The 20,594-nt window shown below is 34.7% G+C and overlaps 1 protein-coding gene across 4 annotated transcripts; it reads right to left on the bottom strand.

The window, feature by feature from the left end:
* Positions 1 to 7,470: 7,470 nt before the first annotated feature.
* On the bottom strand, positions 7,471 to 20,512 carry LOC117243177 (synaptic vesicle glycoprotein 2B-like). Of its 4 annotated transcripts, none has more exons than XM_033510432.1 (11): positions 18,812 to 18,834; positions 15,610 to 15,892; positions 14,283 to 14,430; positions 14,028 to 14,208; positions 13,621 to 13,942; positions 13,364 to 13,522; positions 13,205 to 13,293; positions 12,799 to 12,963; positions 12,610 to 12,729; positions 12,149 to 12,532; positions 7,471 to 12,059 (listed from the first exon to the last, which is right to left on the bottom strand). In XM_033510432.1, exons 1-11 carry the CDS (start codon positions 18,817 to 18,819, stop codon positions 11,879 to 11,881), a joined length of 2,040 nt encoding a protein of 679 aa, XP_033366323.1. In that variant the 5' UTR covers positions 18,820 to 18,834; the 3' UTR covers positions 7,471 to 11,878. The 4 variants fall into 4 exon arrangements, with proteins under 4 accessions (XP_033366323.1, XP_033366324.1, XP_033366325.1 ...); XM_033510433.1 differs by lacking the exon at positions 18,812 to 18,834 and adding an exon at positions 19,972 to 20,512 and having other exon boundaries at positions 11,879 to 12,059; XM_033510434.1 differs by having other exon boundaries at positions 11,879 to 12,059; positions 18,723 to 19,063.
* Positions 20,513 to 20,594: the final 82 nt, after the last annotated feature.

A 20,594-nucleotide genomic window follows, 5' to 3' on the forward strand; every position in this document is an offset into this window, starting at 1 on the left:
GTTGTAAAATGTAAACATAGTTAGTTATAATATGCTGCTTTATACTTTCACCTTATCCTTATAAAAAAAAATCTAAAATGTATACTGACACAGTATAAATAAAAACTTAATATTTATGTTTTTCTCATTTTTTCGTTAATAATGAGTAATTCCAAGAAACATCATAAATTAAATACCAGACAAGAAAATAAATTATTATTGCGGCACTCTATCAATTATTGTAGTACTGTATACATTATCACAATTTATTTGTCATATTTTGTCTGGCTACGTACTTCCATCTTCTACTAGAATTCCTTAAAAGTATATACTACATAACTTCTCCATGTTGTTCGCTAGTTGTTCGTACGAAGAATATCGAAAACTTAGAAAAGAAGAGACTAGTACTGGTATAAATATCGATATTAGTAGCATCTTACAAGGAATTTTATTCTCATTGTAAATTGAACATTCAACATGTCGATATTGTCCAGCAAGTACATGTACAAGTGTATGAATAATAATGTATCTTGTTAATTAATATAAATTCGAATCAATTAACAAGATACATTACATGAATATAGAAAAGCAAATAATCGTTTAATACGAGGATAGTATAGAGTCGCGATAGCGGTTTGCACAGGTCGGGAACCGAGTCCGTAAGCGCGCAAGCTGTAAGCTGCAAGGTCTCGCGCGGTATATAAATAGAAACCAGTAGGTCCTGCTGTGAAGTCGAGGAAGGTGGTTGGAATTCTACAGGATGCCTCTACGTAGCTCGTAGAGGATACCTCAGGGAATCTGCGGGCGTGTCATTGATCCCGATACACGCGTTCAAGTATCCGAACGAGACTGGCTTTATTGAAAAGTTCACGCCCACGTTTATGAACTCGCAAGAGCTGCGAGCTGCGATCAACTTTACTAGGAATTCCCGAATAAATCTACTTGATACAAATAACGAAAGGATTTTCTAATATTAATATTGAAAATCTCTAAATTCATTTCTACCGATGAAACGCTTAATTCTCTGAAAATTAAGCATTGCATTAAATACGAACAAAAAGCAGAAAAGCGGAACAATAACAGAAGAAGTTAGAATTTACATAGTAACGTCGAATAATTGGAGATACGTATCCATGTAAATGTCTATATGCGTTTCTCACTATTTTAAATCACCATGAAAGATTCAAAAGAGTAAATGTCCTTGTTGGTAAACGTCCTTCAAGCTTGAACATCTTCACACTTCATGTATGATATTCGAAAGTCTCAGTATTATAATACAATCAATGGCCAGGAAGTTCTACAATCTGCAAGTACCGATGCGCTCTATTAGTCTGAACTTATTATTACTTATATGAACTTACTTATGAACTTACAAAATAAATTATCGCCAAAATCTATCGCTAACTTTTTATTGAATTGTTTTGCCATTTTATCGTATCATATTATTTTATCATATTTATGTTTTTACCAATATACACAACGCTATACACAAGTATCGAATAACAATAGCAATAAGTGCAAATTTCAAACCAATCTTTCAACCAATAAGTTGTCCACAACACGACCACCTTCTAGCAATAGTAATTGCATTTCATTTGTTAAAATGATGATTTTTGTGCCCGATATGTAAAAGAGTTTGCATCGGTGTGTATCAACACGCAAGTGCGAGCAAATGGATCGAAGAGGATCTTGTCGAGGAGAAAGGAAACGGCAAAGACGAAGAAGAAAAAGCAGAAGGCTGGTCGACGATGATCCGTTAAGCTTGCATTCCTTAAGGCGCCAATCTTAATAAAATCTTGGTACCGTAGGCTATCGCAGAATTTTTGGTACTATATGCTTCGCGTGTACAATTTATTTTTAGTCGTATAATCTTATCTTCCGACGGAGGATTATGCCTTAGGTGTAGTTTTGTAGTTACATTTTACTATAACCAATACAACGAAAAGTTTATTTCCTATTCGAGTCGAAGAAGGAATTATTAGAAAATTCTGCACACCGAATGAAATTCGATTTGACAGGACATTTTCTGATGTTGAGAAGAACATCAATGGAAATTAAAACATCCGTATACTTGGCTCGTCTCGAGTCGAGAATAAATTGCGATAATTACAGCATGATATATATATATATATAAGTTGTCGTGAAGCGAGGTTCAGGCATTCGGCAAATTTCTCGATTAATATTCATGCCTTTTCGCGTTACTGTCACGACTGTTACACGAAGCGTAAGAGGAATCTAGTAGCTGCTCAATATTTGTACGTTAAACAGGTTTTCTTGTTCGTTTTCGTCGCGGTAATGTCAATACACTGATAGAGATACGCAAACACGAATACATCAGCAACAAAGGGAATCGTTCGATTCCTATAGCGTCCTTATCAAATACGAAACACTATTTTTAAATCATATTGCTTCCTCTTCGCTTGTGTCGTGATTACTTGTATCGTATACGATATGTAACGTGACGAAGAGAATAAAAACGTTGCATTTGTGGATCGTATTGAAATTAAGCAAGCAATATTATACAAGAGACAAACTCATTTAGAAGCCATGCGAGCCAAGCAAGCTGACTACGTCGATGTGAGCAACAGTTAATGTTCAGCATACACACGACACAAGTGAAATGCATCAGCATAAATGTCAGGGTCATCTGCATACACAGCAGACTTTCAGACATACATCGATTAAGCGTCGATGCTGTTACTAGATTAATATCTCTAGGTATTAAACTAAAGAGGTATGAAAGAATAGTACGCGATAATAAATCAAACGGACAAAAATGTAGGAATTAAAAGATAAGACAGCCTGTTCTGATTCGTACGATCACAAAAGGAGGGCTTTATATGGGTGGCGCCGTGTTAAAGAAATGCCCCCGGGCACTACCTTTTTACGTCACTGCTGGAGAATTTCCTACCCACTGGCTGATCGCCATTGCGAATCACAGTACCGGCATAATATCGAACCGTTAAGAGCCGAGAGCACAACGGAAGAATCCATGGAATCCAAATAAACGTCTGGAAATTATATCGTGTAGTCTTTGCAATATTAGAAGACATGTATCGCGAGGGGACGCGAGTCGAATAACAATCACTTAAGAAAAACCATATGCGCTGCAGCACATTTTACAACCTGCTTCCAACTTTTGACGTTAAGATCTTCCTTTTAATCATACTTCTATGTAAAGATGTACCGATGGATATTGGTATTATTCCACACGGTTGGTATCATGTTTCCTGCGAGTTTCTTGATTGGTAATCCCTGGAATATAATATCGTTAATCTACAGCGAATAGAAAAGAATGTGAAAATTATTATTTTAAAATTGGAGAAATAAAGATTAGTAAAAATGTGACGATTACGCTATGTATCGTACAATAGAAAAATCCTGGCACTCTCAGCCAGGCTTAAACTGGGCGAAGATTCGAATCATGGGACATCTCGTATGAATATCCTGTAATAAAATTGATATCTTTTAGATGATATTTTTGTAAAATTAATGATCAACGGTAACTTGAGCGTTGATGTAAATGAAGGAAAATAGAAAATAAGGAATTAAGAGACAATTTTCTGTAGAAACATATCAAAGGACACCAGTACTTCGCGTTCAGACACAAGAAGCAAAACATATCGGCAGGGAACCAACAGGTTTGACTTGCCGGACTAGTTAATAAATTACCGTAGTCCGCCGCCATCTTAATCTTCCAAGTTGCAAATGAGAATTCGGAATACTGAACACCAATTGCGAAATAAAGTCTCACGATGACTGCAGGCTGGTACTATATGCAAGAGGATAAAACAGTTTCTATGTTTCGGAAGAAATATGACCATCCAATTGATCTTGTTCTATAGATTAATCAATGTCTCGTTGCAATTGTTATGGAAATTGATGTTTTACGAAGAATTCACAGAATTCCTGTATGGAGAACTCATTTAAAGATTTCTGTAGTCCTAAAAGAACTTATGGATCACTGACAATTATTAAGAGAGGGTCGCACGAGCTATGTCTTGTCTAATTTTCTGTTTATCTCTATTTTGCGTGAAATTTCGATTTCCTTCGCAGCTTTAAAATCTATTCTCCGAATACCCTAGACGAAAATTGCGAACACACGGCGCATCGATACCGTAAGAAATTGATAAAATCATTAACGCCTTTAAGTTATTGTTGTTTTATGTTACATATAACTTGCGCATAATGTGCATGCATTTTTCGCGCATCTGAAACGGCCACAAATAGCATAAACATGTACATTAGCGATGCAGCTGGGTAAGTGGGTAGGCTCACGTAGTTCGTACGACCTTCATAAAAACTCGTCGATCAGAGATTGCCGGGAATGTTGAGTGAGAACTCGCCGTCTACGGGGTGGCGAATAAAAAAGTAAGCGCCTACCTTGGCAAACAAGACACCGACGCTAACTACCATGCCAAGTAAATGACAGTGCAATGATGAAGATAAAAAGCGATGCTAACTGCGCGAGGAAACGTACTATGCCGAAACAAATATGTATGTCTACGACATCGTCACGGTTGGGTCTTGCTACGAAATCTCCGTTTATAGATCGAACAGATTGAAACAAGGCCTATAATTTGTGGACACCGTTGTCCTTTATTTCCGTTAGCGCATTGTTCCTCTCCGGACAATGTAATTCTAAAAAAAAAAAAAAAAAGAAAAATATACAGATAGAGAAATAGTTAAGAAACGAGGAAAAACCTTTTTAACTTTTCTTCCAGCAAAACATCGAACGTTGATCGATTAAAAAAATTTATCGAACAGAAGAAAATCATGTAACTGGCGCAGCGCAGCGGTTGCATTGAAATTCACTGATATATTAAAGTTCCAGCGATTTCCCGAGGATTCAAGGTTTATGCGAGAGAAAGACGGAGACAAAGAGCAGTCCATAGGTTAAGTCCCCACCAGAGAGGCCCTGTGGAAAGATGCTGGCCGCTCTCACGTGGTTAACGCACGTAGATACATATATTATCCTGGCGCGCGCACACCTTGGCCTCCCGTGGTTCGGCGGTTAGTGGTTAGTGGGTGCACAGGTTGCCGATGTGCGCACACACTGTGCGTGTCGTCAAGGTATGCCACCGCACCGGCCAATCCGGTGCCACGTATACCAATCACCGTTTTCGTTAGCCGCTTCCTTGCACTTTACCTTTCGAGAGACACGTGAGTTTTCACTGTCTTTTCCGACTTATTGGCAGACTTCTTTCGGTCAGCATACCGATGACTGTCTTTCTTTCCGTTTCGTGTGACTGTCTGTGACGCGGCTAGTACCAGTGCAATGTGCGATGACACGCGGGAAAAGCCAGGATCGTCGGAAAGATCCTACAACGAATAAAATACATTTGCGAATATTAATCAGCGTGATGTCCACCCAAGTGGGAAATTATTACCAATTCCGTTCCATTGACGACTTTGCGTGGACACTGAGAGTGCGCAACAGCTTTGCCACGAGTGCAGTGCAGTCGACGCGTTTAATATTTACGAGTTTATACGGTGTGAAACGATACAAAGAACTCCAGTTCCAGATAAATAAGAAAGCTTTTCTTCTGGTGAACGTTCAGGATCCGGTTGAGCGACTGTGCAGGTCGTAGCCGTGACGAAACGTCGACATAGACGGTGTTTCATTTATTTCTCAGAGACGGTGATGTGGAACAGCTTCATTTCATAGCGCGCGGATGCCACAGGAGAAAGTGAAACATTCGGAAATACGAAATAACCAACCTCCCTCGATGGTCCCGACTTCGTGTGACCGCGCTAGTCGGACATTGCACGTGCGGTCGTTGAAGTCTCCACGCCTCTGCTTGGTTCTCGCATTGAAGTTTCTCGAGGACATTTCTCTCTGAAAGTGAACGAGTAATTCGATATCAGTGCGAATTGATCAGTTGATCGAATTCTTCCTGCGAATGTTGAAGTCGTACAAAAGCATTGCTGAAAGTGCTCCGATAGATTCGATATTGTTGCCTCTCTTTTTCTTGTTCTCCGTATCAATTAACAACTTGGACAACCGAAGAATAATGATTTTGGTTTATTTGTTGCATTATAAAAAAATTACATAAAATGAAACGATAATTCTATGCAGATTAATGCAAGGTGATTGAGTAAAAAGTGCGACAAGGGGAAAAGAGATTGAACGTTAAGAGACGGCTGGAGAAGAGAACGTTAAGAGACAGGAGGGAGGGGCAAAGGATAGAGAACGTGGAGGTAGAAGAAGAACAAGAAGTGAAAACATTTAAACGAAGGAGGCCTTCGTATTATTGCTACGGGAGGAGGACCTGTGTTGCGAGAGAGGCGGGAACATGCCTAACGATTTGAATACCAAATCGCTGCTCTTGTGCAATTCCTTTGCCTTTTTTTTTATTCCCTCCCAGTCCCTACGACCTCTTCACATCTACCTGCGTGCCTCGCGTATTTTTAGGCATGACACGCTTTCTTTGTGCCGTCCGGGGCACTGTTGTAAAAAGAGGTCCCTCGAAAAATCTGCGTATGCCAACAAGATTGACTTTTCCTTTATAGCCAATCGCGTGGAAAACGTAATAATAATTGGTATAATTGAATTTAAAAACAAAGTGATCAAATCTAAAAAAGGAAAATATACCTGAGAGGTTATTTTCATAAAAGAATTTATTTCAAATATGATATAACACGAAAAAGTACATAAGGAAAATTCGCGTAGCAAAATACTTACGAGATGAGGATGTGATGTTCGTTTCCACGGGACAGAGTAACTTGATTTAGCCTCTCCTAGGCTTTGTCTGTATATAAAGAACGGAGACATAGCCTAGAATAGGTTAGGTCAGGGCTCGTTCGACACGATTATCTTCGTACTACTCTTCTTATGTCGAGGACACACGCAAGGTCAAGCTCAAGGTCAATAATCGGCAGGAAATATCAAGGGAACGTTGCAGGTATAGACAATACTTCTTTGAACATTTGCATCTACTACAATCAATAATGACTTGTCTGGTTTCTAACTAATGATTACTTAAAGTATAAACTATTGTTCTGCATTATACGTTTGTCTTGTTTGTAAAAGAATAATTATTTGTACCTTATTAATTAGCCACGACGTATGATACATTTATGTGTTTTAATAATCCTCCATATTTGTTTTGTGGGAGAATCAAAAAATTATTATTAATAAAATTAATTGATAAATGACTTTCTTCAAAACTTGCCGTCGATAAAGAAGAAAATATTCTCTATACCGACATATCGATTCTTTACCTTTTTTCATCGATACAAATGGCGGATCAGCAACAACTATAGTTACAATCTCCCGCCAACTTTTGTATAGTTTAAAATCGCCTGAAAAATTAAAGAAAGAATCCTCGCAATTATGAGGTAAGTAATCACTCAATAAATATGATTGAACAAATCGATGAACTTACTTCATCTGTTCCCGTCGTCTATTCTCTTATTTATTGAATTGTTGATATAATAACAAAAGAAACTTAATAAGTAGAAGGTTAACACACACATATTGGTAATAAATTCACTCCGATCGCTTCAAATATATTTTTTACTAACTTAAAAAGCTGAGCGAGTACAGGATATGATGAATTTGGATTTCCATGTTCGACTATTTTTGAATACTTCGGTCAATTCTGATAGAATTACAGTAGAATAAAAGACATACATATACATACATAGTATCTGGATACTGTCCAATTCGATTTTCGAATTGCAACTGCTCGCATCTTTTTTTCGAATACTTCCTTTATGATTCCTTTAAATAATTCTAAACATATCTATGTTTGTCGATATTATAAAAAAAATAATATTGAAGTTCTCTCGAAACCTGGTGTCCTTTTTTTAATTATGCAAGTTATGTTGATTCGAGAGATCGAATTGAATTGAAGTGCCTGAGCCATACATGACATTAATAACAATGATAATTATTATGACAGTTAATATTACGAATAATTTACTACATATTGCCATGAAATTTGCAAGAGCATGTCGATTTTTTTCTTACAAATTATATACAAATTTTTGTCGTAAAATGAGTGTTCTAAAAGTATTGCGAGATAAATATATATATATATATATATATATACTTTAAACTATAATTGCGACCGTTTCAACAATTGTTTTTTTTTCTTTTTTACATATGTATTGCTGTAATACCAATTAATCAATTCATTATTAATTCCGCATACGTATCTCGTACAAAGCATCGACTCATTCTATTCTATTACATTCTGTTGTTGGGTCCCTCGAAAAAAAGCTACTCAAAAAATCGCAGCCACTGTCGCAGAAACTATCAGAAATGTCTTTAAAAAATATGCAAATGACTTGTCCAACTTAGGTTCGTGTAATTTCCAAAAACAGCAATTCGAATATTACAATGTTTCGTATACAAAAGATTAAATACTTTTACTCATACTAAAAAAGGAAAGAATTGTTTCTCTTTTGTGAATGTACTAAAGCATAGAAAAAGAATAAATTTTTAATGCAATTGCTCAAATGTTTAAGAGAAAAGTTACTTCATTATTTTGAGTCTATCTTATAATTAACAGTCTCTATTAAATCGACTGAATGTTCTATATAAGTGTTCAAACAGATGTTCTAGCACGTAATACTCTCGCTACTGTTTCAAATTAATATTTCTTAACGAGTCAAGGTGTTAGCAAATAGTGTATTGTAATTTACTTTTTTTAAGTACTGGTTGCATAATTTGATGGATATTATCTTTCATTCATAATAATGACTGAAATTGTTCATATGCGACCAACAAACCAATTGTGAAAACATTAATGAGTTATGCAAAACAGGTATAGATTAAAAACGCTACATATAAATATTATAATTTGCAATTTAGTACGATGAATGTCTTTTTTGGAAAGTGAAAATAAAGATTGCAATTGTTTTATTCTGAAACAAAATCAATTGCTTATTAAAATGTCGTAGAAATTGATAGAAAGCGCAACCAGAATTAAGTCTTGAAGAATTTGAATGTCTTCCTTTCTATCACTGGACGATATATTTATGTCTTTCTAATTAATTAAATATTACACATTTAAAGGTTAAAAAACAGTCTATGTTGTAAAAACAAACAAAAGATACGGCGATTATCAACTGATCCTTATTTTCAGTCTGTATAAAATAAAATAAGGGGATAAAATATCTACTGTAAAATATACAGAGTACAGAAGAAAACACTGTACACTGATGACATAATATCTCTGCATAATGTAATGCAGTAATTAAAAGACTGGATATCTTACTAATTAATTTTTCACAAAGTCAGTTCTCCATATATAATAAAATAAGGAAAACATTCGCTCATGCTTGTGCAGTTATTCAACAAGATAAAAATAATAATTATACTTAACGATACAACATTGCACTAAATATCACTCGAATAACTTTCACGAGTATTTTCCATGTTAAAACACAATCTAACGCAATTACATTGTTCGATCCGCTGATAATCAATCCGTGTACTGATAATCAATCGTATTCGCTAAAAGAAATCCTCAACTTTCAATGACTATTTAGCAGTTTCCTTGTATACGTATACCGCTATTTTACCGACTTGAAATTTCATCATTACGATTCCTGGTACACATTTCTAAATACGTTTAGTTGATAGTCTAATCAAAGCCTACGAATCTAAAGTGCTCGTTCATAAGTGATATGTCGATTAAAATATATTATCTACGGGCGATGATGAATTTAATAGTGTAGCAGTATAGATTTAATCATATGAAACCGTATGTGCTGGCAAGCTTTTTTAACAAAGATTTCTTTGGAAACCTTCTATGATAATCAGTTACAAATCTACTAACTTTGATATTATATCGCCTCAAAATCAAAGACGTTAAAAACATTTAATTCTATGAACATAAGTCTACTGTTTCAAATGCAAAAAATTATTCTATTCATACGAGTAATTAATTTTATGCACTGCAATGCCAGCACAGGCTTGTTTCACTGTCAAGTTCACAAATACACTTTGCAGAAGTAGGAACGAGCAGCAGTATTTGTAGACACCAAAATTACCACGTTGTTGCTTCGTGATAAAAGATAGAATTGTTATACGAAAACTTGTGCGAGTAATAAAACAATTTTAATTTGCGCACGTTTCTACTTCTTGTTAAATGACGATATAGCTATAGCGCTTGATTCATAACATTAACATCTTTTTTTTGGTGTTTTTAAATTAGATGCCAACAATTTGATATGAAAAATTCACTAACCATGATGGGACGTAGATTTTTATATGATTAAGTTTGCCAACAGCAGTTTGTATTTATCTCACTAATAAACTTCCTTAAATATTTAGTAATATATTTTAAGTTTCGATAAGATTGAGATATCTCAATAGTCATAAAACTTATTTTATGTTCTTATTGCCTAAAAATAGTTATCCGTTCTGAGGAACCAGTATTTTTTTCAGCTTTGGCATGTCATCACGGTCGTTCTCCCGCAATGACAGTAAAATTCTAGCCAAGTATTTGCAAAATGTAATTAGCGATCTTTACAATTAAGATGATATCAGTGTACATTCATGATTTTGTAGAAAATAATGTCATCTACTTCGGTTACAAGTGTTAGAAAGATTGACGCATTTTTCTTTTTATAGTTTATTCGTATTTTGTAAGCTTAAAGATGATTAAAAGTTGACTAGAGGCGATAATCTCTCGGATTTATAATAAACGAAGCTAAAGCTTCTATCTCTCGAGTTCAAAGTCTTCAGTTTGAGGGAATTTAAGATTCGAACGGCAGCATTTACATGAATTACATGGATAATGCCTCTTAGCCGAGTCTAGCGTCTAGAGTGAATGTAAGCTGCTTGATCTTGTTGAAAAGCAAAAGTACCGAATATGTCTTTCTTCGATTATTTTCCCTTTACAGTAGAAAGAATTTAATATTATTTAATTCGAGGTTCCCTATCTACCTCCTTAGAATATATATGTATACATATATATTTAATTTCTCAAATGGCAAAAGCGTATACAGCAATAGTAAATATAAAAATTTCCACGATACTGTCCTTGGCAAACTTTCTCGATCGAATTGCTTAGAATGTAATAATTTTGGGATCATGCATAATCTCTCTAATCTAATTATAAACAAAAGTAAGATCTATGCACTATGAATAACATTCCATATTTTTCTATTCTGAATATTCAAATGCATTTTTAGTAAGCAAAATTATTTAGTGTTTAATTTTCTTGTTATGTGTTGACGTATCAGTATGGATGACAACTTCCACTCTTAACATCCATTACAATTGACACGTTTCATGGCTATTGCCTTATTAAAATAGCTTTATAAACATATGTGCATCTTACGACTTCTTTTCTATAGAAAATGAGTCGTATAATGGCTTTGAAATTAGATGGAGTGAAATCTCGGAATACAAGATCTACATGAGGTTTCATGTAACATGATTTAAATATTAAATCTCCGTACGTCCTTTGTCTTTTTTCCTAAGATCTTTCTGCTATAACAATAACCTTTGTCATCGCTTAAAACACATGTATTAAAATCTTGTAGAAAGTCCATATCCTAGCATACGAGACGGCTATTCTTTAACATCTGTGCGCTTTAAATACTCAAATATTTGTGTAAACCACGATTTATCATTCCATTTACTAGTTTAGGATATGTCACTTTGTACGAAGGCGCACTTCGAAAGAAAAGCATTAGTTGTTAAATTTGCAAATTCAAAAGTTTGCACTTGTCCAGGACGTTTCACCTTATATAATTTTCGTCCAAGCGTTTCTGATAGAAACCGAACTTTTGGATTTCATAACGAATCACGAGATTTTCCGTATCATGTGAAAATATTGAATAAAAACATTAGCGCAGTTCACAAGTGATCCATTAAAATACAAATTAAAAACGTCTTTTATACGGCATCTGCGTTTTTCCCACTTACTTGCAATCCTTATAAAAAAACTGTATGCGTGTGAGGCAATTTGAATGTTGCGACACTAGCTACTAATAACGGTAATGCAGTTAACAGTGCAGGCGCAACTAGAGGTGCGCCAACTAAAGTTTTATAAGATGTAGTTCCTATTAAACCACATAGCCTTATAACACCTGCTATAAAACCGAAACCAGTACACCTATAAAATCGATATATCTTACTATTAGTTCATTTTTTATTTAAATATATATTTTATTTGAATGAAATAATAATCAAAACGAAATTTACCTTAAATGAGTAGGGAAGCTCTCAACTGTAACCAAGGTAAGAGACGTCCAAGCAATAGCAAACACTGCCATAAAACCACCTTCGAAGCCAAGCACTGCAGAACTATTTGTGCCCACTAGAATTAAACACAGAGTAGCTACTGATGAGAGGAATAATGAAATACCAATCATTTTTGGCCGTTCAAGCACAGTGAGTGCTAATCCTGCTAAAACAGCAGCAGGCACGAAGGCCAATTGAGCAACGAGATGACCATGTAAAGCTTCTTCTATGTAAATGTTATAATCCAAATCGAGAGTCGGGCAGGGACCGCTTAAACTTAATTCCGTATTATTTTCCAACTTACATCTCGTAAAGACTTGTGCGGATAGATCTGTATCTACAAATCTAAAAGCCATAGACAATCATTATTTTATATCAAGAAAGGAGTACTGTTGTTAAATAGTAACATTCTGAATACATACTTCGAGTGTACAATAACACTGTCTGTAAAATGAGTTTTACTAGACTTTATGCTACTGAATTCTACAGATTGAAAAGTACAGTTATCGAAATCTACGTGACTGAATACCATTTTCGTGAATCTGAAACACAAATGCTCATATACAATTTAGTTCACTATTATTTCACAAACTTTTTTCATAATTACTTACTTGCAATTTAAAAATGTCGAATCTTTGTATTGACAATTCTCTAAAGAGCCATTGAATGTTTGATTTTTATATTCTTTCCCGAAAATTTTTATTGTGTGAGCTTTATATTCCGTGGCGCGTATAAGTTTGAGATACTCGGGACACCACACCATAAGGCCATATAGTCTAAAGTAATCATGACATTGTAGTATCGTAGTATGATATTGTAAACAAGTGGTTGCTGAGGTGCGAATTATAAACAAGCGGTTGCTGAGCATGTGCGTAGAGGGGTTAAGACAAGAGATATGAGGCTAAGACAAAAGACAAGGGGGTTGCTAGGGGATGATAAACGAATTAACAGCAGTATTTACGATACTACAATATTATAAAACAAACAATTACTGATATGTTTAATGAAAATACATACCCGAATGATACAGTTGACCAAATAATTATAAGCACTATCGTGACGCGCAAATGAGGTGACACAAATAATTCCAGGAAGGAATTCCAAAACTAGAAATTCAATAAAAATTAATATTAGTTTCCAAAGATGTAAGATAAAAAAATATACAGATATTCATACCACTTCAATAGAATAAATTATATCAGCCAAAACACTAGTATGATTAGTAGGAGATGGAGGTGCCAAACCACGAGGCCTTTTAGTTGGAAGCTCTAATTCAGAAAGTTGATATTGTGCACCTGTTGCACCTTTCCGCGTGGTATTCTTTTTGTATATTTTCTAAAAAAATGCATCAGTTTCAATCAACTTTTTTATCTTATTACATTGCTTATCTCTTATTACATATACCTATTTTATACATAGATATAAAAAAATACCTGGTAAACCATCATTGCTTCTACATCTCTGCCTGCTTCTACCAAATATCTTGTACTTTCTGGTAGGAAAATGAGCCCGATAGTAGAGCATAATGCAGGTAAACAACAAAGTAAAAGGAAGCGATGCCAAGCACTGAAGTGTTCTTTGTTTTCAAGAACTACCATTTCTCCAGTTGTAGGAACCACTGCCCATGCTAGAAGAGCTGCATATACACCTCCCAGTGCTCCTGCTGCCACTAATAAGCCAATCCATCTACTCCTGCTTAATCTTGGACAACATTCTGCTAGATATGCAAATGCTAGTGGTAAAGATCCCCCTACTCTGTAGTGAAATAAGATATACAGTTCATTTCAAATAATCTTAAAGTACACCTAAATAAAAAAAGAAAAAGATAGGAATTCCTTACCCAATTGCGGAACAAAATCTAGCACACATAAATGTTCCATAAGTTGGCATAAAAGTGGCTACACCACTAAATAAAGCATGAACAGACATTGCAGACAATAAAGATCTGCGTCTACCAATCCTGTCTCCTAAGCCACCCCAAAATAATCCTCCTAGTGCAAGGCCCATTAATGTAATATTGCCTAAAATAAAAAGATGTGAGGATATTTATCTAGAAGCACATACATTGTAAGAAGGGGTAAAAATAAAAACTAACTGAGCCATCCTTTTTCATTATCTTCAATACATAGTTCAACCTCTGCACTTGGCAAAATATATGGTACAACAAAAAATTCTACAGTATCTGCTGCAAGACTCAAGCCTGTGCACAGAGCAGCCAATACTTGGAAGTAACCAACACCAGCCTGAAAAACAATTAACATTTTAGTAGTTAATTATACAGGAATGACACAAATGACAATATATAAATATTACTAAACAATGTACAATACAATAAATAGGCAGTTATTTTGTACTATTGTTTATTAAATTCATTTGAATAACATAAATAATATATAAATTGAAATATCTACAATTGATTAAAATATAGGTGTAACCTCCAAATAAATTATGGAAAACAAATGTATTTACTGGGAAATCATTCAGATAGCCCGGTATCTCTTTCGACTCATATTTTGTCTTTACAATCGATTCATCTAAAACTTCATCCATGTTGAAACTCTAAAAAAGTTTTAAACACTGGCAGTGAAAGGGTAATTAAACAGCTAAAGAAATTAACTTGGCTAAAAAGGACGCCATTTACTATAGGTTATGTTTTTGTTGTTCGATTAACCAAAGTTTAATATTTTATTTCGATATGTCGAAAAAGATACAGCAGCCAATGTACATACAGATTTCAAATTTGTATGAGCTCATTGGCCTGTAACTACGCTTCGTACTTTGGAAAAAATATTCTAAAAATTGATTAATCGATAATCGATGCTTCGATATCTTTCGATAATCGCAATATGCTTACGATTGTAATTCAAATTTTAGTTACGTAGAAGTTTCCAGAGCAATTGGTGGCGAAACTCTTCGAACTTTGTGATTTTTTATTAATTCTATCGCTTACAATATGGATAAGATTGCTTGCTATCGTTAATACGTGAAGTGAAGTGTGAACACAGCGCTAATGTAATATTGTACGAACAAAATTGCATTAAATGTCTTGTAATTGGAGATAGACACTCTAAGATTATGAATCAGTGATGCAACTTATCTATCATAGATTCTTCTTTCTCGAGAAAGAAGGCTTTAAAACGAGAATTTAATAAAAAATTGTATAATCAACATAACGTTCACTCGAAATGATTTCGATTTTTCATTTCAACATAGACGCTATTATCCAACTATGATTCTCGAATTGTTATATTTCCTTCAAGGACTTTACGATAATATCGAAACAAGATCGATATTAATCATGAAAAAATACGGTTAACATAAATCTGATTCGATAAACGTTAAAGGATAAGTTCACAATGTTCGAACAACAAATTATTCAAAGTAATGTAAATGAGAAAAAGTGGAAGTAAAATCGTATATACCTGTTTGATAGCGTCTTCGTGAAACTGTGCTAAAAGCGTTGCATCGGTGGTTGAGTCAATGAGATCATGCTCAGCGGAATCGGCTGAACCCGCGTTCGCACCTGCGGTGTTAGTATTCGTCGATTGAGACGTCATCTCCTCAGTGTATAATCCTCCTCTACTGGTCAACGTGCGTTCTCCAGTTCCGGATATCGTGCCACCGCTGGAAGATGCGGGTCCACCCCCGCTGCCAACGAGCCACTGGCTTTCCTCCTCCGACGAGGGCATCACTGCCACAAACCATCTGCAACATCGTCAACGGCCTATTACTTCACGTAAACAACAACAAACGTATGAATTTATTATAGCATTTATTACAAGTTTTTAGATTACTTTCGACTGATTTCGGTATTTATAAACATAAATGAAGAAATGGAATTTAAGCAGAAAATTTCAGATAAATACTATGTTTTAGATATTTTTATATGTTATGTGCATTCTATACATTTTGCATTGAAAGTTTTCTGTAAATGCATAGACATTAGCAGTTTATCTAGATTACCATTAACATTGGATCTATCAGCGACTAAAGTATAAAACTTGTACCAAAAGGTTATAATGAAATGAACACTGTTAGAACTGCGTTAGAACACCTATTGGTGTTTAGTAATAATTGAATGCTTTTCACTCGTTGAATTTTTCAATTTCATTTTCAATGAATTTAAACAATAGATATCCTAATACTTATGACCACAAGTCTGCATGGAAAAATACAAATAACGCAAGGGAAACACATTTACCTATATACTTAATAAATATCATGAAAAGTCCTTAAAAATTATTGTCGCGCTAAAATTAGTACTATTATTAACGTCGAAAATAGTTGTCCTGGTGTTCTTTTTAAAATTAATTATTAACAATTCTATAGAATATGGAGGACCTCCTCTTTCTTCTGAAAAACACGTTAATGCATGAACAGGAATGAGATACTACAACTTTCACAGTTTCATAATGCTAAAAGGATGTTCGCCTGACGTAAAGAAAGGCTTTCGAAGACGTTAGAAAAATCTTATTTATACGTAATAATGTTGATCCTGCGTCAATGATGACGACGTCATTAAAGGTCGGCATCGAAGCATGCATTTTTCGTAGGCATTTATTATCACGGTTAGACGGGTTCGGAACGTGTCATCAAACACATACGTCGACACGCTAATTTATCGATTCGTGTTCACTCATACAAGTCGATCAGATGCACGCCTACGAATAACGCTCGCTGATAGGGTCTGCACTGCACGTAGCTTTATTTAAATATACACAACTACACATGTCAACCTTGCATCAACGTCGACGAGGTGGGCATTGTTAACTATAATGGAGTCTACGTTTCCGCAACCTTTTGTATCTCTTCTTTGACATTTTTCTCGCTTTTTCCCCCTTATCTCTTTTTTCCAGCACAGCGATATATCTCCCCTACCACGCGTTTACTTCTCCTTCTCTTATTTTCATTCACTTTCCTCGCCGATAGATGATTAATTGATAGAAACAAAAAGAGGGAAACATTTGGCAAAATCTGCGAGTGTAGAAATTTGAATGTATGGAATATCAATACGTATTTTTGATTTTAGTATAGTCGAGGGATTTAAAAAAGAAGGTAATCCTATAAGTGACGAACGAACGAAGGATCGAACATTGTGGAGAATTAAATAATTAAAAAATTAAAACTAAGTAAATTAAACTAACTAAAATTAAAATTAAGTAACGTGAAAAATGTAAACAAGGTAACTTAATTTATAGCAACGATGTGTAATTAAATATCATTTTGTAGAATCAGATACTTTAGATATGAAAAGATGTTCCATAATTGAGTACTTTTAGTAGTACTCTGAAGTAGAAGAAAATGTTGTTAAAAACTTTGGAATTTCCTTTCGTACAACTACGATATTAAAATCAAAGCTCGATAATGCCATGTGGACTTAAAAAAATCACACGTTACATTTATAGCTACATTTATATCATTTTCCAACTGAATTATTTTTAGTGGTTCTACAAATCGAGACAGTTGAAATATTCATACGCGTATATAGATCTAATCGTCTATAACTTCCATCGTTGAAACTTACATAGGACATAAATTTATAATTTTCGTTGATCGTGCTACATCGTGTTCAGACATGGAACAATCACGTAATAAACGTCAATGAGAATACGGAATATGTATAATACACGCGATATTTGTTCGTTCTCCTATACTTAATCGTTCGAAATTTATCAGATAATAGCATTCTTTTATACCTTTGATACCGTATGTTTGGTGCTTATTAAACATCTAGCAAGTTACAATTATCACGAGAAAATATTCCTATTACGAAATTCTATGTAATAAAACGTTCGATGCAGTAGGAAGTTAACGAACACTACTTGTCAATCAAATTACGAAATGTTCGAGAAAGGTAAATATTTGTCAACACTTTCATGATAAAACAAGCCATATCTATCTATACGTACGTTCAACTTACATACCGTGTGTGAATTGCATAAAAACGAAACAGATACAAGGATTTCAAACAAATTAAGAGACACATCTGAAAATTCTTCTTTTAATTCCTTTATGCTCTGTTGCGTGTGCTTAATACTGTACTTTAATAAATAATCAATCAACGATCGATGTATTTGTCTTCGGTAAAACTGATTTTAAACGCAAGTGTATTACAAAACCATCCGAAACAATTTATTTCTACCACCAACAATTAGTAAACAATTTTCCCCACAGGCCATTAATTATTTATTAATTAAACGATAAATGTATTTGCGCTCGGTAAAACAGCTTTTAAATTTTGATATATTCTTTATGAAACAAGCTCCTCCAAGATTCATAATGCGAAACAAGATTCTTCGCAAGCTATTAGTTATTAAGTAACTAAACGACAAGTGTATTTGTCTTTGTTAAAACTAATTTTAAATTCAATGAATTACTTCTTCTTCGAAAACCTCTTTGAAAACGAATATTTCTAAGATGAATAATTAATAAAAATGCAATTTTTCTCTGGCATATTTCTAAAAACATTCGCTTCTAATTGGCCTCTAAAAGAAAAATGTAAAACTTTGTTAAACGAAACGTTCGATTTCCTCACCGATGAAGAAAATATGGAAAAGCTCCTTCTCTTTTTTGAAATCCTAGATTAGATCGTAAGCCCCTTTGTTACATGACATGCACACGTACATACGCATATATTTTCTGCTGAACGGACTAATGTCATCCAAATGTTTCCTAACACGAATTCTAGCAGTGTAAGATCGACTGTTACGATTACGCGAATATCGTGTTGGTTCCCAACGGATAGGAAACAGAAGCCGTGGCCGTCTGGCGACGTATTCCAACCAGCACTCGTTGAATTTCTGTAGCACTTATGACGCATGACAGAAAATTTCGCGAATCTCGTCGGATATCGCGCGGCCAGTCTCTGACTGCTGTAAGCACCCTACTCGGTTTGCTTTAATATTCGCATGGATACGTCGTCGTCCGTGCGCAACATACATAAATTGCCATGATACGCACAGAGATAAATATGTCGACAGTAATCGTATTTAATTGGTGATTAGGGGATACAGCGAGTCAGAAATTTACTCGCACAAATCCAAAATAGTGGGAAAATTATTGTTATGATTATCACAAATTAGTAAATAGTCTACCTGAAGCGTTAGATTTAAGAATGATTGAGAACTGAGAAATGGTGTAATAGGTTTGATATTTGATTCCACTGTGTTTCTTTCGGTCATTTTAGACCCAATTATACGTTTCTGGCATAAACACGATATCTTCACACAATGCGTGACAAAAGTCTTATTGTTATGCATAATTTCTCGTTTTAGGAATTTAAACACTACCAATTCTTTTTGTTTACTCAAATGAGATCAGAGATGATTATTTAGGAAACAATAGTAAGATCAATACTAAATAGAAAAAAAACGGTGAAGTTCTAAGACAAAAAGTGTATTTTAGCAAACATTCATTTTATCAGAGTAATAACTTTTATAAAGCGTACCAACGATTTTACGACGTGGAAATAGGTATAAAATTATTATAACACGTTTCTCTGTTTGTTGTCTCACAATCAGAGTCAAATTACTATATTTCCAAATAAGGAAACGTATTATGTATGCCCAAGTATTGAAATCCCTTTTGTTTTCTTATTATTTTCTACACTTTTGTAACATTCTCGAATAATTTTGTAACTCACTGTACGTGTACAGTGTATAGAATTCGCGATGTATATTTTTTGTCATGCATGTCTACGTATGTAAATTTCAATGAGAACCCGACTAGGTGTTCGTACATTAAAATAACTCATTTCAACGGTGTAGCACTCTTTGTCGTATTACCTGGTTAATAGAAGATTTCCGCGAAATTTAACTCCTTCCGCACGTTCCTTTTACCGGCTAGTTTCTCCATCACTCGATTTCCTAACCGCTGTGCAACGACAATTAACACGGATGACATTGAATCCAAAACATTGGTCGTTGATCGTCCACTTATCGATTTTACATAAGATCAAACCAATTGTTCATTCGTTAAAGACGATGGACCTACGATATACACTCGCTTCACGGTTGCACGATAAAATATTCGTAGGTTTGAAATGGAAGCCGCTATCGGTATTTTTGTATCAGTTGTCTCTGAAGAAACTGTGACAACAGCTGTTTACCGCGTATACCACAACATTATGCGTGTAAAGTACGATTCCTCGTCATGTTCGTATCACTGTATAGTACGATGATGTGTCCTAGGAACGTCTTGATACCAAACGGTGGTTGAAATAATATTAGTGTCTAATTCGAGTTTCATTTAGTTCAAAATGGATCACTTGCACGAATTCGACTGATTGTAATTCAATTACAATCTGGTAGTATTTGATTAATGTAGCATTGCCTCGGCCACTGATATTAGCTCTATTTCTCCCACAGGAAAAAATTCACGTTAATTTAATCTTTTGAATCTATAATTA

This window comes from Bombus vosnesenskii, unplaced genomic scaffold, assembly GCF_011952255.1.
Source record: "Bombus vosnesenskii isolate JDL3184/JDL3185 unplaced genomic scaffold, Bvos_JDL3184-5_v1.1 scf7180000013265, whole genome shotgun sequence".
Lineage (NCBI taxonomy): Eukaryota > Metazoa > Arthropoda > Insecta > Hymenoptera > Apidae > Bombus > Bombus vosnesenskii.

What these genes read in the sequence shown, in the direction of transcription:
- LOC117243177 (XM_033510432.1), bottom strand. An exon ending in TAATGAAAAAGGATGGCTCA is followed by an intron (nt 14,209 to 14,282) that starts GTTAGTTTTTAT and finishes TTTTTATTTTAG; the next exon opens with GCAATATTACATTAATGGGC. An exon ending in AAGCAATGATGGTTTACCAG is followed by an intron (nt 13,523 to 13,620) that starts GTATTTTTTTAT and finishes GCATTTTTTTAG; the next exon opens with AAAATATACAAAAAGAATAC.